The following is a 21,951-nucleotide window of genomic DNA, read 5'->3' as shown; positions in this document are numbered from 1 at the left end:
TGCGGGGGGGAGGGGGGGGGGGGGAAGGAGGAGCGTGAGGGGAAACGGGGGGGCGGGGGGGCAAAGGGCCGAGTAGGAACCGGGGGGGGCATGGGGGGGGGTCATGGATGGGGGGGATCATGGAGTGGGGGGGTCATGGACGGGGTGGAGATGATGGAGGGGAGGGATCATGGAGGGGGGGGTCATTGGGGTGGGAATCATGGAGGGGGGGAATTATGGAGGGGGGGGATAATGGATGGGGGGGGTCACGGATGGGGGGGGGGCATGGAGGGGAAGGATCATGGACGGGGGGGATCATGAAGGAGGGGAATCATGGAGTGGGGGGGGAACATGGACGGGAGGGGTCATGGATGGGGGAATCATTGGGGGGGGCGTCGTGGACGGCGGGGGGTCATGGAGGGGTCGGATCATGGAGGGGGGGGGATTGTGGACGGGGGGGCTATGGGAAAGGGGGAATCATGGAGGGGGGGTCATGGATGGGGGGGATCATGGATTGGGGGGGGTCATGGACGGGGTGGAGATGATGGAGGGGAGGGATCATGGAGGGGGGGGGTCATTGGGGTGGGAATCATGGGGGGGAATCATGGAGGGGGGGGATCATGGATGGGGGGGGTCACGGATGGGGGGTGGCCATGGATGGGGGGGGGTCATGGATGGGGGGGGCCATGGAGGGGAGGGATCATAGACGGGGGTGGATCATTGGGGTGGGGGGTCATGGAGGGGGGGGATCTTGAACGGGGGGGGAATCATGGAGGGGGGGGATTGGGGACGCGTGGGGACTCGTGTGGGGGGGCAGAAGCCCCGCTGTGATGGGGGGGGTACAAAGAAGGGGGGGGGGGGAACAGCGTGAGGTCGGGGGGGGGGACGGGCAGCGACCCGACGGGCCGGAGCGGCACGGAAATGAGGGGGGGGGGGGGGGCGGCCCCACGCGAGACGCGACCGGCGCTCGTCCCATCCCCGTGGCCCCCCCACCTCAACCCCCCCCCATCTCCCTCGACCCCCCCTCCCTTGACTCCCCCTCCGCGCCCCCTCCCCATCTCTCTCGACGCCCCACTCCCTCGACCCCCCTCCCACCTCCATCGACCCCCCCTCCCTCGGACACCCCCCCTCCCTCGATCCCCCCCTTCCCTTGACCTCCCCCCTTCCTCCCTCGACCCCCCCCATCTCCCTCGACCCCCCCCCACTTCCTTCGACCCCCTCCTCCCTTGCCCCCCCACTGTGCCTCCCCTCACCCCTCTCGACCCTCCCCCCCTCCCTCGACCCCACCCCCACCTCCCTCGACCCCCTCTCCCTTGACACCTCTCTCCCTCGACCTCTCCCCACCCCGCGCCCCCTCCCACCTCCATCGACCCCCCCTCCCTCGGACCCCCCCCCACCTCCCTTGATCCCCCACCTGCGCCCCCTCCCACCTCCCTTGACCCCTTCACCTCCCTTGACCTCCCCCTCACCTTCCTCGACCCCCCACCCCCTCCCCCTCGCACCTCCCTCGACCCCCCCACCTCCCTCGACCCCCCCCACTTCCTTCAACCCCCCCTCCCTTGCCCCCCCACTGTGCCTCCCCCCACCCCTCTCGACCCCCACCACTCCCTTGACCCCCCCCCTCCCTCGACACCCCCCCTCTGATCCCCCCCCCATCTCCCTCGACCCCCCCCTCCCTTGACCCCCCCTCCGCGCCCCCTTCCCATCTCTCTCGGCGCCCCACTCCCTCGACCCCCCTCCCACCTCCATCGACCCCCCCTCCCTCGGACACCCCCACCTCCCTCGATCCCCCCTTCCCTTGACCTCCCCCCCACCTCCCTCGACCCCCCCCCACTTCCTTCGACCCCCCCCTCCCTTGCCCCCCCACCGTGCCTCCCCTCACCCCTCTCGACCCCCACCACTCCCTTGACCACCCCCCTCCCTCGACACCCCCCCTCTGATCCCCCCCCACCTCCCTCGACCCCCCCTCCCTTGACCCCCCCCTCCTTCGACACCCCCCCTCCTTTGACCCCCCCTCCATCTTCCTTGACCCCCCCTCCCTCGGCAACCCCCCCCCATCCTTGCCCCCCTTCCCCCCTCTCCCACCTCCCTCGACCCCCCCCCTCCCTTGTCCCCCCACCGTGCCCCCCCTCCCACCCCTCTCGAACCCCCCCACTCCCTTGACCCCCCCCCTCCCTCGACACCCCCCCTCTGATCCCCCCCCCACCTCCCTCGACCCCCCCATCCCTTGCTTCCCCACTGTGCCTCCCCCCACCCCTCTCGACCCCCACCACTCCCTTGACCCCCACCCTCCCTCGACACCCCCCCTCTGATCACCCACCCCCGTCCCTTGCCCCCCCCCACCTCCATAGACCCCCCCCTCCTTCGACACCCCCCCTCCTTTGATCCCCCCTCCACCTTCCTTGACCCCCCCTCCCTCGGCAACTCCCCCCATCATTGCCCGCCTTCCCCCCTCTCCCACCTCCCTCGACCCCCCCCTCCCTTGCCCCCCCACTATGCCTCCCCTCACCCCTCTCGACCCCCACCATTCCCTTGACCCCCCCCGTCCCTCGACACCCCCTCTCTGATCCCCCCACCTCCCTCGACCCCCCCCCTCCCTTGACCCCCCCCCACCTCCATAGACCCCCCCCCTCCTTCGACACCCCCCCTCTGATCCCCCCCCACCTCCCTCGACCCCCCCCTCCCTTGACCTCCCCTCACCTCCCTCGACCCCCCGTCCCCCACCTTCCTCGACCCCCCACCCCCTCCCCCTCCCACCCCTCTCGACCCCCCCACTTCCTTCGACCCCCCCCCCCTTGCCCCCCCACCGTGCCCCCCCTCCCACCCCTCTCGACCCCCACCACTCCCTTGACCCCCCCCTCCCTCGACACCCCCCGTCTGATCCCCCCCCCACCTCCCTCGACCCCCCCCCACTTCCTTCGACCCCCAATCCCTTGCCCCCCCACCGTGCTCCCCCTCCCACCCCTCTCGAACCCCCCCACTCCCTTGACCCCCCCCCTCCCTCGACACCCCCCCTCTGATCCCCCCCCCACCTCCCTCGACCCCCCCCTCCCTTGACCCCCCCTACCTCCATAGACCCCCCCCCTCCTTCGACACCCCCCCTCCTTTGACCCCCCCTCCACCTTCCTTGATCCCCCCTCCCTCGGCAACCCCCCCCGCATCCTTGCCCCCCTTCCCCCCTCTCCCACCTCCCTAGACCCCCCCCTCCCTTGACCCCCCCCACCTCCATAGACCCCCCCCTCCTTCAACACCCCCCCTCCTTTGACCCCCCCTCCACCTTCCTTGACCCCCCCTCCCTCGGCAACTCCCCCCATCCTTGCCCCCCTTCCCCCCTCTCCCACCTCCCTCGACCCCCCCCTCCCTTGCCCCCCCACCGTGCCCCCCCTCCCACTCCTCTCGACCCCACACACTCCCTTGACCCCCCCCCTCCCTCGACAGCCCCCCTCTGATCCCCCCCCCACCTCTCTCGACCCCCCCCTCCCTCGCCCCCCCCATCTCCCTCGACCCCCCCCTTGTCCCCCCACCGTGCCCCCCCCCACCTCCATAGACACCCCCCCTCCTTTGATCCCCCCTCCATCTTCCTTGACCCCCCCTCCCTCGGCAACTCCCCCCATCCTTGCCCCCCTTCCCCCCTCTCCCACCTCCCTCGACCCCCCCCTCCCTTGACCTCCCCCTCACCTCACTCGAGCCCCCGTCCCCACCTTCCTCGACCCCCCCCTCGCCCTCCCCCCTCCCTCGACCCCCCCCATCTCCCTCGACCCCCCCCACTTCCTTCGACCCGCCCCCCACTTCCTTCGACTCCCCCCTCCCTTGCCCCCCCACCGTGCCCCCCCTCCCACCCCTCTCGACCCCCCCCCGCTCCCTTGACGCCCCCTCTCTCGCCAACCCCCCTCCCCCCCCCCCCCCGTGGCCGCACACAGACACGCGTGTTCTGCCGTGGGCAGCGGGCGGTTATTGGGGCACATCGACGATGAGGGGCGCCACGAACTCGGAGTGTCGGATGCCGAACGTGGGCCCTTCGCTGCGGGCGCTGCGGGGGCTGTACTGACCCGGGCCCGGCGTCTCGGCGCTGCTCAGCGGGGGGCGCCGGGGTCTCAGGCTGTAACGGGGGGCGCGGCGCTTGTACACGTCGGAACTGACCACCTGGTAATTGCACGGCCCGGGGGTCTGCGGGAACACACGGGATGGGGGCGGCGTGGGACACACACGGCCCAGTGCCCTCATGGAAACCCCCATCCTATAGCCTTGATGGAGACCCCCCGGGACTCATGGAGACCTTCAGCCACCATTGAGACCCCCCTAGTCCCATGGAAACCCCCAGCCCCCATGGAGACCCCCATCCTATAGCCTTGATGGAGACCCCCCAGGACTCATGGAGACCCTCAGCCACTACTGAGACCCACAGCCCCCATGGAGACCCCCAGGACTCATGGAGACCCCCATCCTACAGCCTCTATGGAGACCCCCAAGCCCCCATGGAGACCCCCATCCTACAGCCCCCATGGAGACCCCTATCTCACAGCCTTGATGGAGACCCCCCGGGACTCATGGAGACCCTCAGCCACTATTGAGACCCACAGCCCCCATGGAGACCCCCAGGACTCATGGAGACCCCCATTCTACAGCCCCTATGGAGACCTCCAAGCCCCCTGGAGACCCCCATCCTACAGCCCCCATGGAGACCCCTATCTCACAGCCTTGATGGAGACCCCCCAGGCCCCATGGAGACCCTCAGCCACCATTGAGATCCACAGCCCCCATGGAGACCCCCATCCTATAGCCTTGATGGAGACCCCCCAGGACTCATGGAGACCCTCCAGGCCCCATGGAGACCCTCAGCCACTATTGAGACCCACAGCCCCCATGGAGACCCCCATCTTACAGCCCCCATGGAGACCCCCAAGCCCCCCTGGAGACTCCCATCTTACAGCCCTCATGGAGACCCCCATCCTGTAGCCTTGATGGAGACCCTCCAGGCCCCAGGGAGACCGTCAGCCATTGTAGAGACCCTCAGCCACTGTGGAGACCCTCAGCCCAAAGTCCTCATGGAGACCCCCCAGGACCCATAGAGACCCTCAGCCACCACTGAGACCCACAGCCCCCATGGAGACCCCCATCCTACAGCCCCCATGGAGACCCCCAGCCCCCATGGAGACCCCCATCCTACAGCCTTGATGGAGACCCCCCAGGCCCCAGGGAGACCCTCAGCCACCATTGAGACCCCCCTAGTCCCATGGAAACCCCCAGCCCCCATGGAGACCCCCATCCTACAGCCCCCATGGAGACCCCCATACTCCCTGGAGACCCCCATCCTTCAGCCCCTATGGAGACCCCCAGCCCCCACGGAGACCCCATCCTACAGCCCCCATGGAGACCCCCATACTCTCTGGAGACCCCCATCCTACAGCCCTCATAGAGACCCCCCAGGCCCCATGGAGACCCTCAGCCACTATTGAGACCCACAGCCCCCATGGAGACCCCCATACTACAGCCGTGATGGAGACCCCCCAGGCCCCATGGAGACCCTCAGCCAACATTGAGACTCCCCTAGTCCCATGGAAACCCCCAGCCCCCATGGAGACCCTCATCCTACAGCCTTGATGGAGAGCCCCCACGACTCATGGAGACCCCCATCCTTCAGCCCCTATGGAGACCTTCCAGGCTTCATGGAGACCCCCAGCCCCCATGGAGACCCCCATCTTACAGCCCTCATGGAGACCCCCCGGGCCCCATGGAGACCCCCATCCTACAGCCCTCATGGAGACCCCCTAGCCCCTATGGAAATTCCCAGCCCCCATGGAGACCCCCATCCTACAGCCCCTATGCAGACCCCCAGCCACCTCGGGGGCCCCCCAGTCAATGTGGAGACACTCAGCCCCCGTGGAGACCCCCGTCCTACAGCCCTCATAGAGACTCCAGGCTCCATGGAGACCCACAGCCCCCGTGGAGACCCCCATCCTATAGCCTTGATGGAGACACCCCAGGACCCATTGAGACCCCCATCCTACAGCCCTCGTGGAGACCCCCAGACCCCCAGACCCCCTGGAGACCCCCATCCTGCAGCCCCTGTGGAGACCCCCAGCCATCTTGGAGACCCCACAGCTCTCATGGAGACCCCCATCCTACAGCCTTGATGGAGACCCTCCAGGCTTCATGGAGACCCTCAGCCACTATTGAGACTCACAGCCCCCATGGAGACCCCCATCCTACAGACCCCCTGGAGACCCCCATCCTACAGCCCTCATGGAGATCCCCCCAGGCCCCATGGAGAACCCCAGCCCCCATGGAGACCTCCATCCCACAGCCCTCATAGAGACCCTCCAGGTTCCATGGAGACCCCCAACCCCCATGGATACCCCCATCCTACAGCCCTCATGGAGACCCTCCAGGTTCCATGGAGACCCCCCTGGCCCCCATGGAGACCCCCATCCTATAGCCTTGATGGAGACCCCCAAGCCCCATGGAGACCCCCATCCCACAGCCCTCATGGAGACCCCCAGCCTCCATGGAGACCCCCATCCTGCAGCCCCTGTGGAGACCCCCAGCCACCTTGGAGGCCCCACAGCTCACATGGAGACCCCCCTGGCCCCTATGGAGACCCTCAGCCCCCATGGAGACCCCCATCCTACAGCCCTCATAGAGACCCTCCAGGCTCCATGGAGACCCCCATCCTTCAGCCCCTATGGAGACCCCCAGCCGCCTTGGAGCCCACCAGTCACTGTGGAGCCCCCCAGCCCCATGGAGACCCCAGAGGACCCCAAGGACCCCCCACCTTGCACAGGTCCTGGTAGAAGGAGCCCACGTTGCTGCGTCCCGGCATGGAGTAGTTGGGGGCCGAGCTCTTGTTGACGATGCGGGGTCCCAACATGGGGGGCAGGCGGTACGCGGCCGGGCCTGGGGGGGGGAAAAGGGGGGGTGAGATGGGGGGCTGCAACACATGGGGGGGGGGGACTGGGATGGGGGTCGTCAATGAGGGGTGAGGGGTGCAAAGGTGTGGGGGGCTGGGATTGGGGAGGGGGCTCATAGGGGGGAGTTGGGGCTGGGATTGGGGTGGGGGCTCACATGGGGGAGCTGGGGCTGGGATTGGGGTGGGGGCTTATAGGAAGGAGTTGGGCTGGGATTGGGATGGGGGCTCATAGGGGGGATTTAGGGCTGGGATTGGGATGGGGGCTCATAGGGGGGATTTGGGGTTGGGATGGGGGATCATAGGGGGAATTGGGGCTGGGATTGGGGTGGGGGCTCATGGGGGGAAGTTGGGGCTGGGATTGGGATGGGGGCTCATGGGGGGGAGCTGGGGCTGGGATTGGGGAGGGGGCTCATAGGGGGGAGATGGGATTGGGGTGGGGGCTCATAGGAAGGAGTTGGGATTGGGATGGGGGCTCATAGGGGGGAGTTGGGGCTGGGATTGGGATGGGGGCTCATAGGGGGGAGTTGGGGCTGGGATTGGGGTGGGGGCTCATAGGGGGGAGTTGGGGCTGGGATTGGGATGGGGGCTCATAGGGGGGAGATGGGATTGGGGTGGGGGCTTATAGGGGGGAGATGGGATTGGGGTGGGGGCTCATAGGGGGGAGTTGGGGCTGGGGTTGGGATGGGGGCTCATAGGGGGGAGATGGGATTGGGGTGGGGGCTCATAGGGGGGAGTTGGGATTGGGATTGGGGTGGGGGCTCATAGGGGGGATTGGGGTGGGGGCTCATAGGAGGGGGTTGGGCTGGGATTGGGATGGGGGCTCATAGGGGGGATTTAGGGCTGGGATTGGGGTGGGGGCTCATAGGGGGGAGCTGGGGCTGGGATTGGGGTGGGGGCTCATAGGGGGGAGATGGGATTGGGATTGGGGTGGGGGCTTATAGGGAGGAGTTGGGGCTGGGATTGGGATGGGGGCTCATAGGGGGGATTGGGATGGGGGCTCATAGGGGGGAGATGGGATTGGGGAGGGGGCTCATAGGGGGGAGCTGGGGCTGGGGGCTCATAGGGGGGATTTGGGATTGGGATTGGGGCTCATAGGGGGGAGTTGGGATTAGGATTGGGATGGGGGCTCATAGGGGGGAGTTGGGGCTGGGATTGAGATGGGGGCTCATAGGGGGGATTGGGATGGGGGCTCATAGGGGGGAGTTGGGGCTGGGATTGGGGTGGGGGCTTATGGGGGGGATTTGGGGCTGGGATTGGGATGGGGGCTCATAGGGGGGATTTAGGGCTGGGATTGGGGTGGGGGCTCATAGGGGGATTTGGGGCTGGGATTGGGGTGGGGGCTCATAGGGGGATTTGGGGCTGGGATTGGGATGGGGGCTCATAGGGGGATTTGGGGCTGGGATTGGGATGGGGGCTCATAGGGGGGATTTGGGGCTGGGATTGGGATGGGGGCTCATAGGGGGGAGTTGGGGCTGGGGGCTCATAGGGGGGATTTGGGGCTGGGATTGGGATGGGGGCTCATAGGGGGGATTTGGGGCTGGGGGCTCATAGGGGGGAGCTGGGGCTGGGGGCTCATAGGGAACAGGGCTGTTTTCAGGGGGTCTCATCATGTACGTTGTGGGTCTGGGGGCTCCGCTCAGGGTCGGGTCTGTGGTCCCGTATCCCCCCCCCAATACCCGGCGTGTGGTCCTGGGTTCTCTCCTCGAGGCGGGGTCGCAGGGAGTAGTTGGGCGCCGTGGGGTACGCGATGTCCTTGGCTTTCTCTGGGGAGTAGCGGCCTGGGGGGCCGAGACCCCAATGTGAGAATGGAGACCCCCAATGTGAGCATAGAGACCCCCAGTGTGAGCATGGAGACCCCCAGTGTGAGAATAGAGACCCCCAGCGTGAGAATAGAGACCCCCAGTGTGAGAATAGAGCCCCAGCGTGAGAATGGAGACCCCCAGGGTGAGCACAGAGACCCCCAGCGTGAGAATGGAGACCCCCAACATGAGAATAGAGACCCCCAATGTGAGAATAGAGACCCCCAATGTGAGCATAGAGACCCCCAATGTGAGCATGGAGACCCCCAATGTGAGAATAGAGACCCCCAGCGTGAGCATAGAGACCCCAGTGTGAGAATAGAGACCCCCACCATGAGCACAGAGACCCCCAGCGTGAGAATAGAGACCCCCAATGTGAGCATAGAGACCCCCAGTGTGAGAATAGAGACCCCCAATGTGAGCATAGAGACCCCCAGTGTGAGAATAGAGACCCCCAGTGTGAGAATAGAGACCCCCAACGTGAGAATAGAGACCCCCAATGTGAGAATAGAGACCCCCAGTGTGGGAATAGAGACCCCCAGCGTGAGCATAGAGACCCCCAGTGTGAGAATAGAGACCCCCAACGTGAGAATAGAGACCCCCAATGTGAGCACAGAGACCCCCAGCGTGAGCATGGAGACCCCCAGTGTGAGAATAGAGACCCCCAGCGTGAGAATAGAGACCCCCAGTGTGAGAATAGAGACCCCCACCATGAGCATAGAGACCCCCAACGTGAGCACAGAGACCCCCACCATGAGCACAGAGACCCCCAGCGTGATACAGCGACCCCTATAGTGAGTACAGCGACCCCCACCGTGAGTATAGAGACCCCCATCGTGAGTACAGTGACCCCCACCGACCCCCACCGTGACCGTGGCGACCCCCACCGTGACATAGCGACCCCTATAGTGAGCACAGCGACCCCCATCGTGATACAGCGACCCCCACCATAAGTAAAGCGACCCTCAAGAGCCCGGAGCCCCCCACCATGACCGTGGCGACCCCCATGTGAGCACAGCGACCCCCCCCTAGATACAACGACCCCTATAGTGAGCACAGCGACCCCCATGTGATACAGCGACCCCCATGTGAGCACAGCGACCCCCATGTGAGCACAGCGACCCCATGTGATACAGCGACCCCCATGTGAGCACAGCGACCCCCATGTGAGCACAGCGACCCCCATGTGAGCACAGCGACCCCCCCCTAGATACAGCGACCCCCCCCCTCCCCACCTGGCGCCGGTGTGAGGAAGGGCTTCAGGTCCCGGGGGCGGCCGAAGATGGAGAACTTGGGGGTCCCGCCGGGGCCGCGGTGGGTGGTTCCGGGGGGCACGAGGTGCACGGGGCCGGGGGAGCCGGCGGGCGGCTGCAGCTCCGTGCGGATCCCGAAGCTGAAGGCGGGGGCGCGGGGCCGGGACGGGTCGTGGAGGCGAAACCCTGAGGGGGGGGGGGATAAAAGGGGGGGGGGGATAAAAGGGGGGGGGATAAAAGGGGGAGGGGATAAAAGGGGGAGGGGATAAAGGGGGGGGATAAAAGGGGGGGGGATAAAAGGGGGGGGGGATAAAAGGGGGAGGGGATAAAAGGGGGGGGGGATAAAAGGGGGGGGGGATAAAAGGAGGGGGGGGATAAAAGGAGGGGGGGGATAAAAGGGGGGGGGATAAAAGGGGGGGGGATAAAAGGGGGGGGGATAAAAGGGGGGGGGATAAAAGGGGGAGGGGATAAAAGGGGGGGGGGATAAAAGGGGGGGGGGATAAAAGGAGGGGGGGGATAAAAGGAGGGGGGGGATAAAAGGGGGGGGGGATAAAAGGAGGGGGGGGATAAAAGGGGGGGGGGGATAAAAGGGGGGGGGGATAAAAGGGGGGGGGATAAAAGGGGGGGGGATAAAAGGAGGGGGGGATAAAAGGGGGGGGGGATAAAAGGGGGGGGGATAAAAGGAGGGGGGGATAAAAGGAGGGGGGGGGATAAAAGGAGGGGGGATAAAAGGAGGGGGGGATAAAAGGAGGGGGGGATAAAAGGGGGGGGGATAAAAGGGGGGGGGATAAAAGGAGGGGGGGATAAAAGGGGGGGGGATAAAAGGAGGGGGGGGATAAAAGGAGGGGGGGGATAAAAGGGGGGGGGATAAAAGGGGGGGGGATAAAAGGAGGGGGGGGATAAAAGGGGGGGGGCATAAAAGGGGGGGGGATAAAAGGAGGGGGGGCATAAAAGGTGGGGGGGGGATAAAAGGTGGGGGGATAAAAGGGGGGGGGATAAAAGGAGGGGGGGCATAAAAGGGGGGGGGATAAAAGGAGGGGGGGGATAAAAGGGGGGGGGGATAAAAGGAGGGGGGGGGTCAGCGCCCACCGGGACCCCCCGGAACCGCCCCCCCCCCATAACCCGCCCGGTCCCGCCGCTCACCCACGTTGGTGGGCAGCCCGTACTTGGGCCCGGGGCCGCCGTGCGAGGCGGCGATGGGGGCGCGGGGCCGGTGGGGCCGCCAGGAGCCCACCCAGGTCGGCATCGCGGGGGTCGCCGGGCGCTGCTGCCGCCCCGAGGCCGGGTCACAATGAGTCCAAGGGGGGGAACGGGGGGGAACGGAGACCACCCCCCACAGAGGTTCCACAGCCACACACCCACAGCGGAACCAATGGGAACCAATGGGAACCAATGGGAACCAATGGGAGCTGGGGGCTCCGAGACCCCCCGGCAGCTCCGGGGATCCACGACGCCCCCCGAGGCCGAACCCCCCCGGTACCCGGTCCCACGGTCCCACGGTCCCACGGTCCCACGGTCCCGCCGCTCCGGGTCGGAACTCGGCCGGTGCAGCCCCGACACACCGAGCGTCCCGGGACCCCCCCCGGACCCCCCTCCCCCTCACCGCCCGTCCCCGCTGTGGGACCGCTCCGCCCCGCGGCCGCTCCGGTTCCTATGGGACCCGGCACAACAAACCGGGCGGCACCGGGGGGGGCTGAGCCGGGGGGGGGCGGTGATCAGAGATGGGTGAGATCTGTGGATTGGATCCTCTCTAATTCGATTGATTAATTAACCTTCATCCTGATTACACCGCACTACAGTGTGTCATATCTCGTCCTGTTATTTAATAAGTTCATTCTACCCTCAGCTTGTGGATTCCCATTTAGGATTGGATTCCCATTTAGGATTGGATTCCCATTTAGGATTCCCATTTAGGATTGGATTCCCATTTAGGATTGGATTCCCATTTAGGATTGGATTCCCATCTTGGGATTCCCATTTAGGATTGGATTCCCATCTTGGGATTCCCATTTAGGATTGGATTCCCATTTAGGATTCCCATTTAGGATTGGATTCCCATCTTGGGATTCCCATTTAGGATTGGATTCCCATTTAGGATTCCCATCATTTAGGATTGGATTCCCACCTTGGGATTCCCATTTAGGATTGGATTCCCATTTAGGATTCCCATTTAGGATTGGATTCCCATCTTGGGATTCCCATTTAGGATTGGATTCCCATTTAGGATTCCCATCATTTAGGATTGGATTCCCACCTTGGGATTCCCATTTAGGATTGGATTCCCATTTAGGATTCCCATTTAGGATTGGATTCCCATTTAGGATTCCCATTTAGGATTGGATTCCCATCTTGGGATTCCCATTTAGGATTGGATTCCCATCTTGGGATTCCCATTTAGGATTGGATTCCCATTTAGGATTCCCATTTAGGATTGGATTCCCACCTTGGGATTCCCATTTAGGATTGGATTCCCATTTAGGATTGGATTCCCATTTAGGATTGGATTCCCACCTTGGGATTCCCATTTAGGATTGGATTCCCATTTAGGATTCCCATTTAGGATTGGATTCCCATTTAGGATTCCCATTTAGGATTGGATTCCCATCTTGGGATTCCCATTTAGGATTGGATTCCCATCATTTAGGATTGGATTCCCACCTTGGGATTCCCATTTAGGATTGGATTCCCATTTAGGATTGGATTCCCATTTAGGATTGGATTCCCATTTAGGATTGGATTCCCATCTTGGGATTCCCATTTAGGATTGGATTCCCATCTTGGGATTCCCATTTAGGATTGGATTCCCATTTAGGATTCCCATTTAGGATTGGATTCCCATTTAGGATTCCCATCATTTAGGATTGGATTCCCACCTTGGGATTCCCATTTAGGATTGGATTCCCATTTAGGATTCCCATTTAGGATTGGATTCCCATCTTGGGATTCCCATTTAGGATTGGATTCCCATCTTGGGATTCCCATTTAGGATTGGATTCCCATTTAGGATTCCCATTTAGGATTGGATTCCCACCTTGGGATTCCCATTTAGGATTGGATTCCCATTTAGGATTGGATTCCCACCTTGGGATTCCCATTTAGGATTGGATTCCCATTTAGGATTCCCATTTAGGATTGGATTCCCATTTAGGATTCCCATTTAGGATTGGATTCCCATCTTGGGATTCCCATTTAGGATTGGATTCCCATTTAGGATTCCCATTTAGGATTGGATTCCCTCCTTGGGATTCCCATTTAGGATTGGATTCCCATTTAGGATTCCCATTAAGATTGGATTCCCACCTTGGGATTCCCATTTAGGATTGGATTCCCATTTAGGATTGGATTCCCATTATCTTGGGATTCCCATTTAGGATTGGATTCCCATTTAGGATTCCCATTTAGGATTGGATTCCCACCTTGGGATTCCCATTTAGGATTGGATTCCCACCTTGGGATTCCCATTTAGGATTGGATTCCCATTTAGGATTGGATTCCCATTTAGGTTTCCCATTTAGGATTGGATTCCCATCATCTTGGGATTCCCATTTAGGATTGGATTCCCATTTAGGATTGGATTCCCATCATCTTGGGATTCCCATTTAGGATTGGATTCCCACCTTGGGATTCCCATTTAGGATTGGATTCCCACCTTGGGATTCCTATTTAGGATTGGATTCCCATTTAGGATTCCCATTTAGGATTGGATTCCCATCATCTTGGGATTCCCATTTAGGATTGGATTCCCATTTAGGATTCCCATTTAGGATTGGATTCCCATCTTGGGATTCCCATTTAGGATTGGATTCCCACCTTGGGATTCCCATTTAGGATTGGATTCCCATTTAGGATTCCCATTTAGGATTGGATTCCCACCTTGGGATTCCCATTTAGGATTGGATTCCCATTTAGGATTCCCATTTAGGATTGGATTCCCATCATCTTGGGATTCCCCTTTAGGATTGGATTCCCACCTTGGGATTCCCATTTAGGATTGGATTCCCATTTAGGATTGGATTCCCACCTTGGGATTCCCATTTAGGATTGGATTCCCATTTAGGATTCCCATTTAGGATTGGATTCCCACCTTGGGATTCCCATTTAGGATTGGATTCCCACCTTGGGATTCCCATTTAGGATTGGATTCCCACCTTGGGATTCCCATTTAGGATTGGATTCTTATTTAGGATTCCCATTTTGGATTGGATTCCCATTTAGGATTGGATTCCCACCTTGGGATTCCCATTTAGGATTGGATTCCCACCTTGGGATTCCCATTTAGGATTGGATTCCGACCTTGGGTTTCCCATTTAGGATTGGATTCCCATTTAGGATTGGATTCCCATTTAGGATTCCCCTTTAGGATTGGATTCCCACTTTGGGATTCCCATTTAGGATTGGATTCCCACCTTGGGATTCCCATTTAGGATTGGATTCCCATTTAGGATTCCCATTTAGGATTGGATTCCCATTTAGGATTCCCATTTAGGATTGGATTCCCACCTTGGGATTCCCATTTAGGATTGGATTCCCATTTAGGATTCCCATTTAGGATTGGATTCCCATTTAGGATTCCCATTTAGGATTGGATTCCCACCTTGGGATTCCCATTTAGGATTGGATTCCCATTTAGGATTCCCATTTAGGATTGGATTCCCATTTAGGATTGGATTCCCACCTTGGGATTCCCATTTAGGATTGGATTCCCATTTAGGATTCCCATTTAGGATTGGATTCCCACCTTGGGATTCCCATTTAGGATTGGATTCCCATTTAGGATTCCCATTTAGGATTGGATTCCCATTTAGGATTCCCATTTAGGATTGGATTCGAATCTTGGGATTCCCATTTAGGATTGGATTCCCATTTAGGATTCCCATTTAGGATTGGATTCCCACCTTGGGATTCCCATTTAGGATTGGATTCCCATCTTGGGATTCCCATTTAGGATTGGATTCCCACCTGGGATTCCCATTTAGGATTGGATTCCCACCTTGGGATTCCCATTTAGGATTGGATTCCCATTTAGGATTCCCATTTAGGATTGGATTCCCATTTAGGATTCCCATTTAGGATTGGATTCCCACCTTGGGATTCCCATTTAGGATTGGATTCCCATTTAGGATTCCCATTTAGGATTGGATTCCCACCTTGGGATTCCCATTTAGGATTGGATTCCCATTTAGGATTCCCATTTAGGATTGGATTCCCATTTAGGATTCCCATTTAGGATTGGATTCCCACCTTGGGATTCCCATTTAGGATTGGATTCCCATTTAGGATTCCCATTTAGGATTGGATTCCCATTTAGGATTGGATTCCCACCTTGGGATTCCCATTTAGGATTGGATTCCCATTTAGGATTCCCATTTAGGATTGGATTCCCATTTAGGATTCCCATTTAGGATTGGATTCCCACCTTGGGATTCCCATTTAGGATTGGATTCCCATTTAGGATTCCCATTTAGGATTGGATTCCCATTTAGGATTCCCATTTAGGATTGGATTCGAATCTTGGGATTCCCATTTAGGATTGGATTCCCATTTAGGATTCCCATTTAGGATTGGATTCCCACCTTGGGATTCCCATTTAGGATTGGATTCCCATCTTGGGATTCCCATTTAGGATTGGATTCCCACCTGGGATTCCCATTTAGGATTGGATTCCCACCTTGGGATTCCCATTTAGGATTGGATTCCCATTTAGGATTCCCATTTAGGATTGGATTCCCATTTAGGATTCCCATTTAGGATTGGATTCCCACCTTGGGATTCCCATTTAGGATTGGATTCCCATTTAGGATTCCCATTTAGGATTGGATTCCCACCTTGGGATTCCCATTTAGGATTGGATTCCCACCTTGGGATTCCCATTTAGGATTGGATTCCCATTTAGGATTGGATTCCCATTTAGGATTGGATTCCCACCTTGGGATTCCCATTTAGGATTGGATTCCCATTTAGGATTCCCATTTAGGATTGGATTCCCATTTAGGATTCCCATTTAGGATTGGATTCCCACCTTGGGATTCCCATTTAGGATTGGATTCCCATTTAGGATTCCCATTTAGGATTGGATTCCCATCATCTTGGGATTCCCATTTAGGATTGGATTCCCATTTAGGATTGGATTCCCATCTTGGGATTCCCATTTAGGATTGGATTCCCATTTAGGATTCCCATTTAGGATTGGATTCCCACCTTGGGATTCCCATTTAGGATTGGATTCCCATTTAGGATTCCCATTTAGGATTGGATTCCCATTTAGGATTCCCATTTAGGATTGGATTCCCATCATCTTGGGATTCCCATTTAGGATTGGATTCCCATTTAGGATTCCCATTTAGGATTGGATTCCCATTTAGGATTGGATTCCCACCTTGGGATTCCCATTTAGGATTGGATTCCCATTTAGGATTCCCATTTAGGATTGGATTCCCATTTAGGATTCCCATTTAGGATTGGATTCCCACCTTGGGATTCCCATTTAGGATTGGATTCCCATTTAGGATTCCCATTTAGGATTGGATTCCCATTTAGGATTCCCATTTAGGATTGGATTCCCATCTTGGGATTCCCATTTAGGATTGGATTCCCATTTAGGATTCCCATTTAGGATTGGATTCCCACCTTGGGATTCCCATTTAGGATTGGATTCCCATCTTGGGATTCCCATTTAGGATTGGATTCCCACCTGGGATTCCCATTTAGGATTGGATTCCCACCTTGGGATTCCCATTTAGGATTGGATTCCCATTTAGGATTCCCATTTAGGATTGGATTCCCATTTAGGATTCCCATTTAGGATTGGATTCCCATCATCTTGGGATTCCCATTTAGGATTGGATTCCCATTTAGGATTTCCATTTAGGATTGGATTCCCATCATCTTGGGATTCCCATTTAGGATTGGATTCCCATTTAGGATTCCCATTTAGGATTGGATTCCCATTTAGGATTCCCATTTAGGATTGGATTCCCACCTTGGGATTCCCATTTAGGATTGTATTCCCATTTAGGATTCCCATTTAGGATTGGATTCCCATTTAGGATTCCCATTTAGGATTGGATTCCCATCTTGGGATTCCCATTTAGGATTGGATTCCCATTTAGGATTCCCATTTAGGATTGGATTCCCACCTTGGGATTCCCATTTAGGATTGGATTCCCATTTAGGATTCCCATTTAGGATTGGATTCCCATTTAGGATTCCCATTTAGGATTGGATTCCCACCTTGGGATTCCCATTTAGGATTGGATTCCCATTTAGGATTCCCATTTAGGATTGGATTCCCATTTAGGATTGGATTCCCACCTTGGGATTCCCATTTAGGATTGGATTCCCATTTAGGATTCCCATTTAGGATTGGATTCCCATTTAGGATTCCCATTTAGGATTGGATTCCCACCTTGGGATTCCCATTTAGGATTGGATTCCCATTTAGGATTCCCATTTAGGATTGGATTCCCATTTAGGATTCCCATTTAGGATTGGATTCCCATCTTGGGATTCCCATTTAGGATTGGATTCCCATTTAGGATTCCCATTTAGGATTGGATTCCCACCTTGGGATTCCCATTTAGGATTGGATTCCCATCTTGGGATTCCCATTTAGGATTGGATTCCCACCTGGGATTCCCATTTAGGACTGGATTCCCACCTTGGGATTCCCATTTAGGATTGGATTCCCATTTAGGATTCCCATTTAGGATTGGATTCCCATTTAGGATTCCCATTTAGGATTGGATTCCCACCTTGGGATTCCCATTTAGGATTGGATTCCCACCTTGGGATTCCCATTTAGGATTGGATTCCCACCTTGGGATTCCCATTTAGGATTGGATTCTCATCACCTTGGGATTCCCATTTAGGATTGGATTCCCACCTTGGGATTCCCATTTAGGATTGGATTCCCACCTTGGGATTCCCATTTAGGATTGGATTCCCATCATCTTTGGATTCCCATTTAGGATTGGATTCCCATTTAGGATTCCCATTTAGGATTGGATTCCCATCTTGGGATTCCCATTTAGGATTGGATTCCCATTTAGGATTCCCATTTAGGATTGGATTCCCATTTAGGATTCCCATTTAGGATTGGATTCCCATCATCTTGGGATTCCCATTTAGGATTGGATTCCCATTTAGGATTCCCATTTAGGATTGGATTCCCACCTTGGGATTCCCATTTAGGATTGGATTCCCATTTAGGATTCCCATTTAGGATTGGATTCCCATCATCTTGGGATTCCCATTTAGGATTGGATTCCCATTTAGGATTCCCATTTAGGATTGGATTCCCACCTTGGGATTCCCATTTAGGATTGGATTCCCATTTAGGATTCCCATTTAGGATTGGATTCCCACCTTGGGATTCCCATTTAGGATTGGATTCCCATCATCTTGGGATTCCCATTTAGGATTGGATTCCCACCTTGGGATTCCCATTTAGGATTGGATTCCCATTTAGGATTCCCATTTAGGATTGGATTCCCACCTTGGGATTCCCATTTAGGATTGGATTCTCATCACCTTGGGATTCCCATTTAGGATTGGATTCCCATCATCTTTGGATTCCCATTTAGGATTGCATTCCCATTTAGGATTCCCATTTAGGATTGGATTCCCACCTTGGGATTCCCATTTAGGATTGGATTCCCACCTTGGGATTCCCATTTAGGATTGGATTCCCACCTTGGGATTCCCATTTAGGATTGGATTCTCATCACCTTGGGATTCCCATTTAGGATTGGATTCTCATCACCTTGGGATTCCCATTTAGGATTGGATTCCCACCTTGGGATTCCCATTTAGGATTGGATTCTCATCACCTTGGGATTCCCATTTAGGATTGGATTCCCACCTTGGGATTCCCATTTAGGATTGGATTCCCACCTTGGGATTCCCATTTAGGATTGGATTCCCATTTAGGATTCCCATTTAGGATTGGATTCCCACCTTGGGATTCCCATTTAGGATTGGATTCCCACCTTGGGATTCCCATTTAGGATTGGATTCCCATCATCTTGGGATTCCCATTTAGGATTGGATTCCCATTTAGGATTCCCATTTAGGATTGGATTCCCACCTTGGGATTCCCATTTAGGATTGGATTCCCATTTAGGATTCCCATTTAGGATTGGATTCCCATTTAGGATTCCCATTTAGGATTGGATTCCCATCATCTTGGGATTCCCATTTAGGATTGGATTCCCATTTAGGATTCCCATTTAGGATTGGATTCCCACCTTGGGATTCCCATTTAGGATTGGATTCCCATTTAGGATTCCCATTTAGGATTGGATTCCCATCATCTTGGGATTCCCATTTAGGATTGGATTCCCATCTTGGGATTCCCATTTAGGATTGGATTCTCATCACCTTGGGATTCCCATTTAGGATTGGATTCCCATCATCTTTGGATTCCCATTTAGGATTGGATTCCCATTTAGGATTCCCATTTAGGATTGGATTCCCACCTTGGGATTCCCATTTAGGATTGGATTCCCACCTTGGGATTCCCATTTAGGATTGGATTCCCACCTTGGGATTCCCATTTAGGATTGGATTCTCATCACATTGGGATTCCAATTTAGGATTGGATTCCCACCTTGGGATTCCCATTTAGGATTGGATTCTCATCACCTTGGGATTCCCATTTAGGATTGGATTCCCACCTTGGGATTCCCATTTAGGATTGGATTCCCACCTTGGGATTCCCATTTAGGATTGGATTCCCATTTAGGATTCCCATTTAGGATTGGATTCTCATCACCTTGGGATTCCCATTTAGGATTGGATTCCCATCATCTTTGGATTCCCATTTAGGATTGGATTCCCATTTAGGATTCCCATTTAGGATTGGATTCCCACCTTGGGATTCCCATTTAGGATTGGATTCCCATCATCTTGGGATTCCCATTTAGGATTGGATTCCCATCTTGGGATTCCCATTTAGGATTGGATTCTCATCACCTTGGGATTCCCATTTAGGATTGGATTCCCATCATCTTTGGATTCCCATTTAGGATTGGATTCCCATTTAGGATTGGATTCCCACCTTGGGATTCCCATTTAGGATTGGATTCCCACCTTGGGATTCCCATTTAGGATTGGATTCTCATCACCTTGGGATTCCCATTTAGGATTGGATTCCCATCATCTTTGGATTCCCATTTAGGATTGGATTCCCATTTAGGATTGGATTCCCACCTTGGGATTCCCATTTAGGATTGGATTCCCACCTTGGGATTCCCATTTAGGATTGGATTCCCACCTTGGGATTCCCATTTAGGATTGGATTCTCATCACCTTGGGATTCCCATTTAGGATTGGATTCCCACCTTGGGATTCCCATTTAGGATTGGATTCTCATCACCTTGGGATTCCCATTTAGGATTGGATTCCCACCTTGGGATTCCCATTTAGGATTGGATTCTCATCACCTTGGGATTCCCATTTAGGATTGGATTCCCATTTAGGATTCCCATTTAGGATTGGATTCCCATCATCTTGGGATTCCCATTTAGGATTGGATTCCCATTTAGGATTCCCATTTAGGATTGGATTCCCACCTTGGGATTCCCATTTAGGATTGGATTCCCATTTAGGATTCCCATTTAGGATTGGATTCCCACCTTGGGATTCCCATTTAGGATTGGATTCCCACCTTGGGATTCCCATTTAGGATTGGATTCCCATTTAGGATTCCCATTTAGGATTGGATTCCCACCTTGGGATTCCCATTTAGGATTGGATTCCCATTTAGGATTCCCATTTAGGATTGGATTCTCACCTTGGGATTCCCATTTAGGATTGGATTCCCATTTAGGATTCCCATTTAGGATTGGATTCCCATTTAGGATTGGATTCCCACCTTGGGATTCCCATTTAGGATTGGATTCCCATCTTGGGATTCCCATTTAGGTTTGGATTCCCACCTTGGGATTCCCATTTAGGATTGGATTCCCATTTAGGATTCCCATTTAGGATTGGATTCCCATCATCTTGGGATTCCCATTTAGGATTGGATTCCCATTTAGGATTCCCATTTAGGATTGGATTCCCACCTTGGGATTCCCATTTAGGATTGGATTCTCATCACCTTGGGATTCCCATTTAGGATTGGATTCCCACCTTGGGATTCCCATTTAGGATTGGATTCTCATCACCTTGGGATTCCCATTTAGGATTGGATTCCCATCATCTTGGGATTCCCATTTAGGATTGGATTCCCATTTAGGATTCCCATTTAGGATTGGATTCCCACCTTGGGATTCCCATTTAGGATTGGATTCCCACCTTGGGATTCCCATTTAGGATTGGATTCCCATTTAGGATTCCCATTTAGGATTGGATTCCCATTTAGGATTCCCATTTAGGATTGGATTCCCATTTAGGATTCCCATTTAGGATTGGATTCCCATTTAGGATTCCCATTTAGGATTGGATTCCCATCTTGGGATTCCCATTTAGGATTGGATTCCCATCATCTTGGGATTCCCATTTAGGATTGGATTCCCATCTTGGGATTCCCATTTAGGATTGGATTCCCATCTTGGGATTCCCATTTAGGATTGGATTCCCATCATCTTGGGATTCCCATTTAGGGTCCTGTTTTGGGGGTCCCCATTTCAAGCTTTCCCCTTTTGGGGTTCCATTTGGAGTCCTGCTTAGGTGGAGTTCTATTTGGGGTCCCCATTTGAGTTCCCCCTTTTGGGGTTCCCATTTTTAGGTGCCCCCCTTTTGGGGTTCCTATTTCTGGGCGGTCTCCTTGGGCGTCCCCTTTTGGAGGCCCCATTTGGGGGTCTCTATTCTCTGGGCCCCGTTTTAGGGATCCCATTTGCAGTCCTCGTGTTGGGGTTCCCCATTTTGAGGGTCCTCATTTCTCCTTCGGGGGTTCCATTGGGAGACCCATTTTGGTGGGGTTCCATCTGGAGGCTCGATTTTGGGAGGTCCTTTCGGGGTCCCCGTTTGAGGTCCCCCTTTTTGGGGGTCCCATTTTAGAGGGTCTCCA

General features: G+C 55.8%; 2 protein-coding genes across 2 annotated transcripts; one reads left to right on the top strand and one right to left on the bottom strand.

Annotated features, from left to right (window-relative positions):
• Positions 1 to 3,908: 3,908 nt before the first annotated feature.
• On the bottom strand, positions 3,909 to 11,428 carry CIMAP1B (ciliary microtubule associated protein 1B). The gene is made up of 5 exons (XM_085535808.1): positions 11,082 to 11,428; positions 9,921 to 10,124; positions 8,563 to 8,664; positions 6,752 to 6,873; positions 3,909 to 4,146 (listed from the first exon to the last, which is right to left on the bottom strand). Exons 1-5 carry the CDS (start codon positions 11,182 to 11,184, stop codon positions 3,931 to 3,933), a joined length of 747 nt encoding a protein of 248 aa, XP_085391934.1. The 5' UTR covers positions 11,185 to 11,428; the 3' UTR covers positions 3,909 to 3,930.
• On the top strand, positions 8,556 to 9,602 carry CUNH17orf100 (chromosome unknown C17orf100 homolog). Its single transcript, XM_085535807.1, has one exon. It carries the CDS (start codon positions 8,692 to 8,694, stop codon positions 9,478 to 9,480), a length of 789 nt encoding a protein of 262 aa, XP_085391933.1. The 5' UTR covers positions 8,556 to 8,691; the 3' UTR covers positions 9,481 to 9,602.
• Positions 11,429 to 21,951: the final 10,523 nt, after the last annotated feature.

Source organism: Coturnix japonica, unplaced genomic scaffold (genome assembly GCF_054131305.1).
Source record: "Coturnix japonica strain WE unplaced genomic scaffold, WE-NBRP24 Scf184, whole genome shotgun sequence".
Classification (NCBI taxonomy): domain Eukaryota; kingdom Metazoa; phylum Chordata; class Aves; order Galliformes; family Phasianidae; genus Coturnix; species Coturnix japonica.
The sequence above is the reverse complement of the archived record's forward strand: the minus strand, read 5'-3'. Positions and strand labels throughout refer to the sequence as shown.

Bases quoted from the DNA above. Each gene is read 5' to 3' on its own strand.
- CUNH17orf100 (XM_085535807.1), top strand. From the start codon at position 8,692: ATGGAGACCCCCAATGTGAGCATAGAGACCCCCAGTGTGAGCATGGAG.
- CIMAP1B (XM_085535808.1), bottom strand. From the start codon at position 11,184: ATGCCGACCTGGGTGGGCTCCTGGCGGCCCCACCGGCCCCGCGCCCCC. The intron at 8,665-9,920 runs GTGGGGAGGGGG...TCGGCCCCCCAG, and splicing joins CTTCCTCACACCGGCGCCAG to GCCGCTACTCCCCAGAGAAA. The intron at 4,147-6,751 runs GTGGGGGGTCCT...GTGTTCCCGCAG, and splicing joins TCTACCAGGACCTGTGCAAG to ACCCCCGGGCCGTGCAATTA.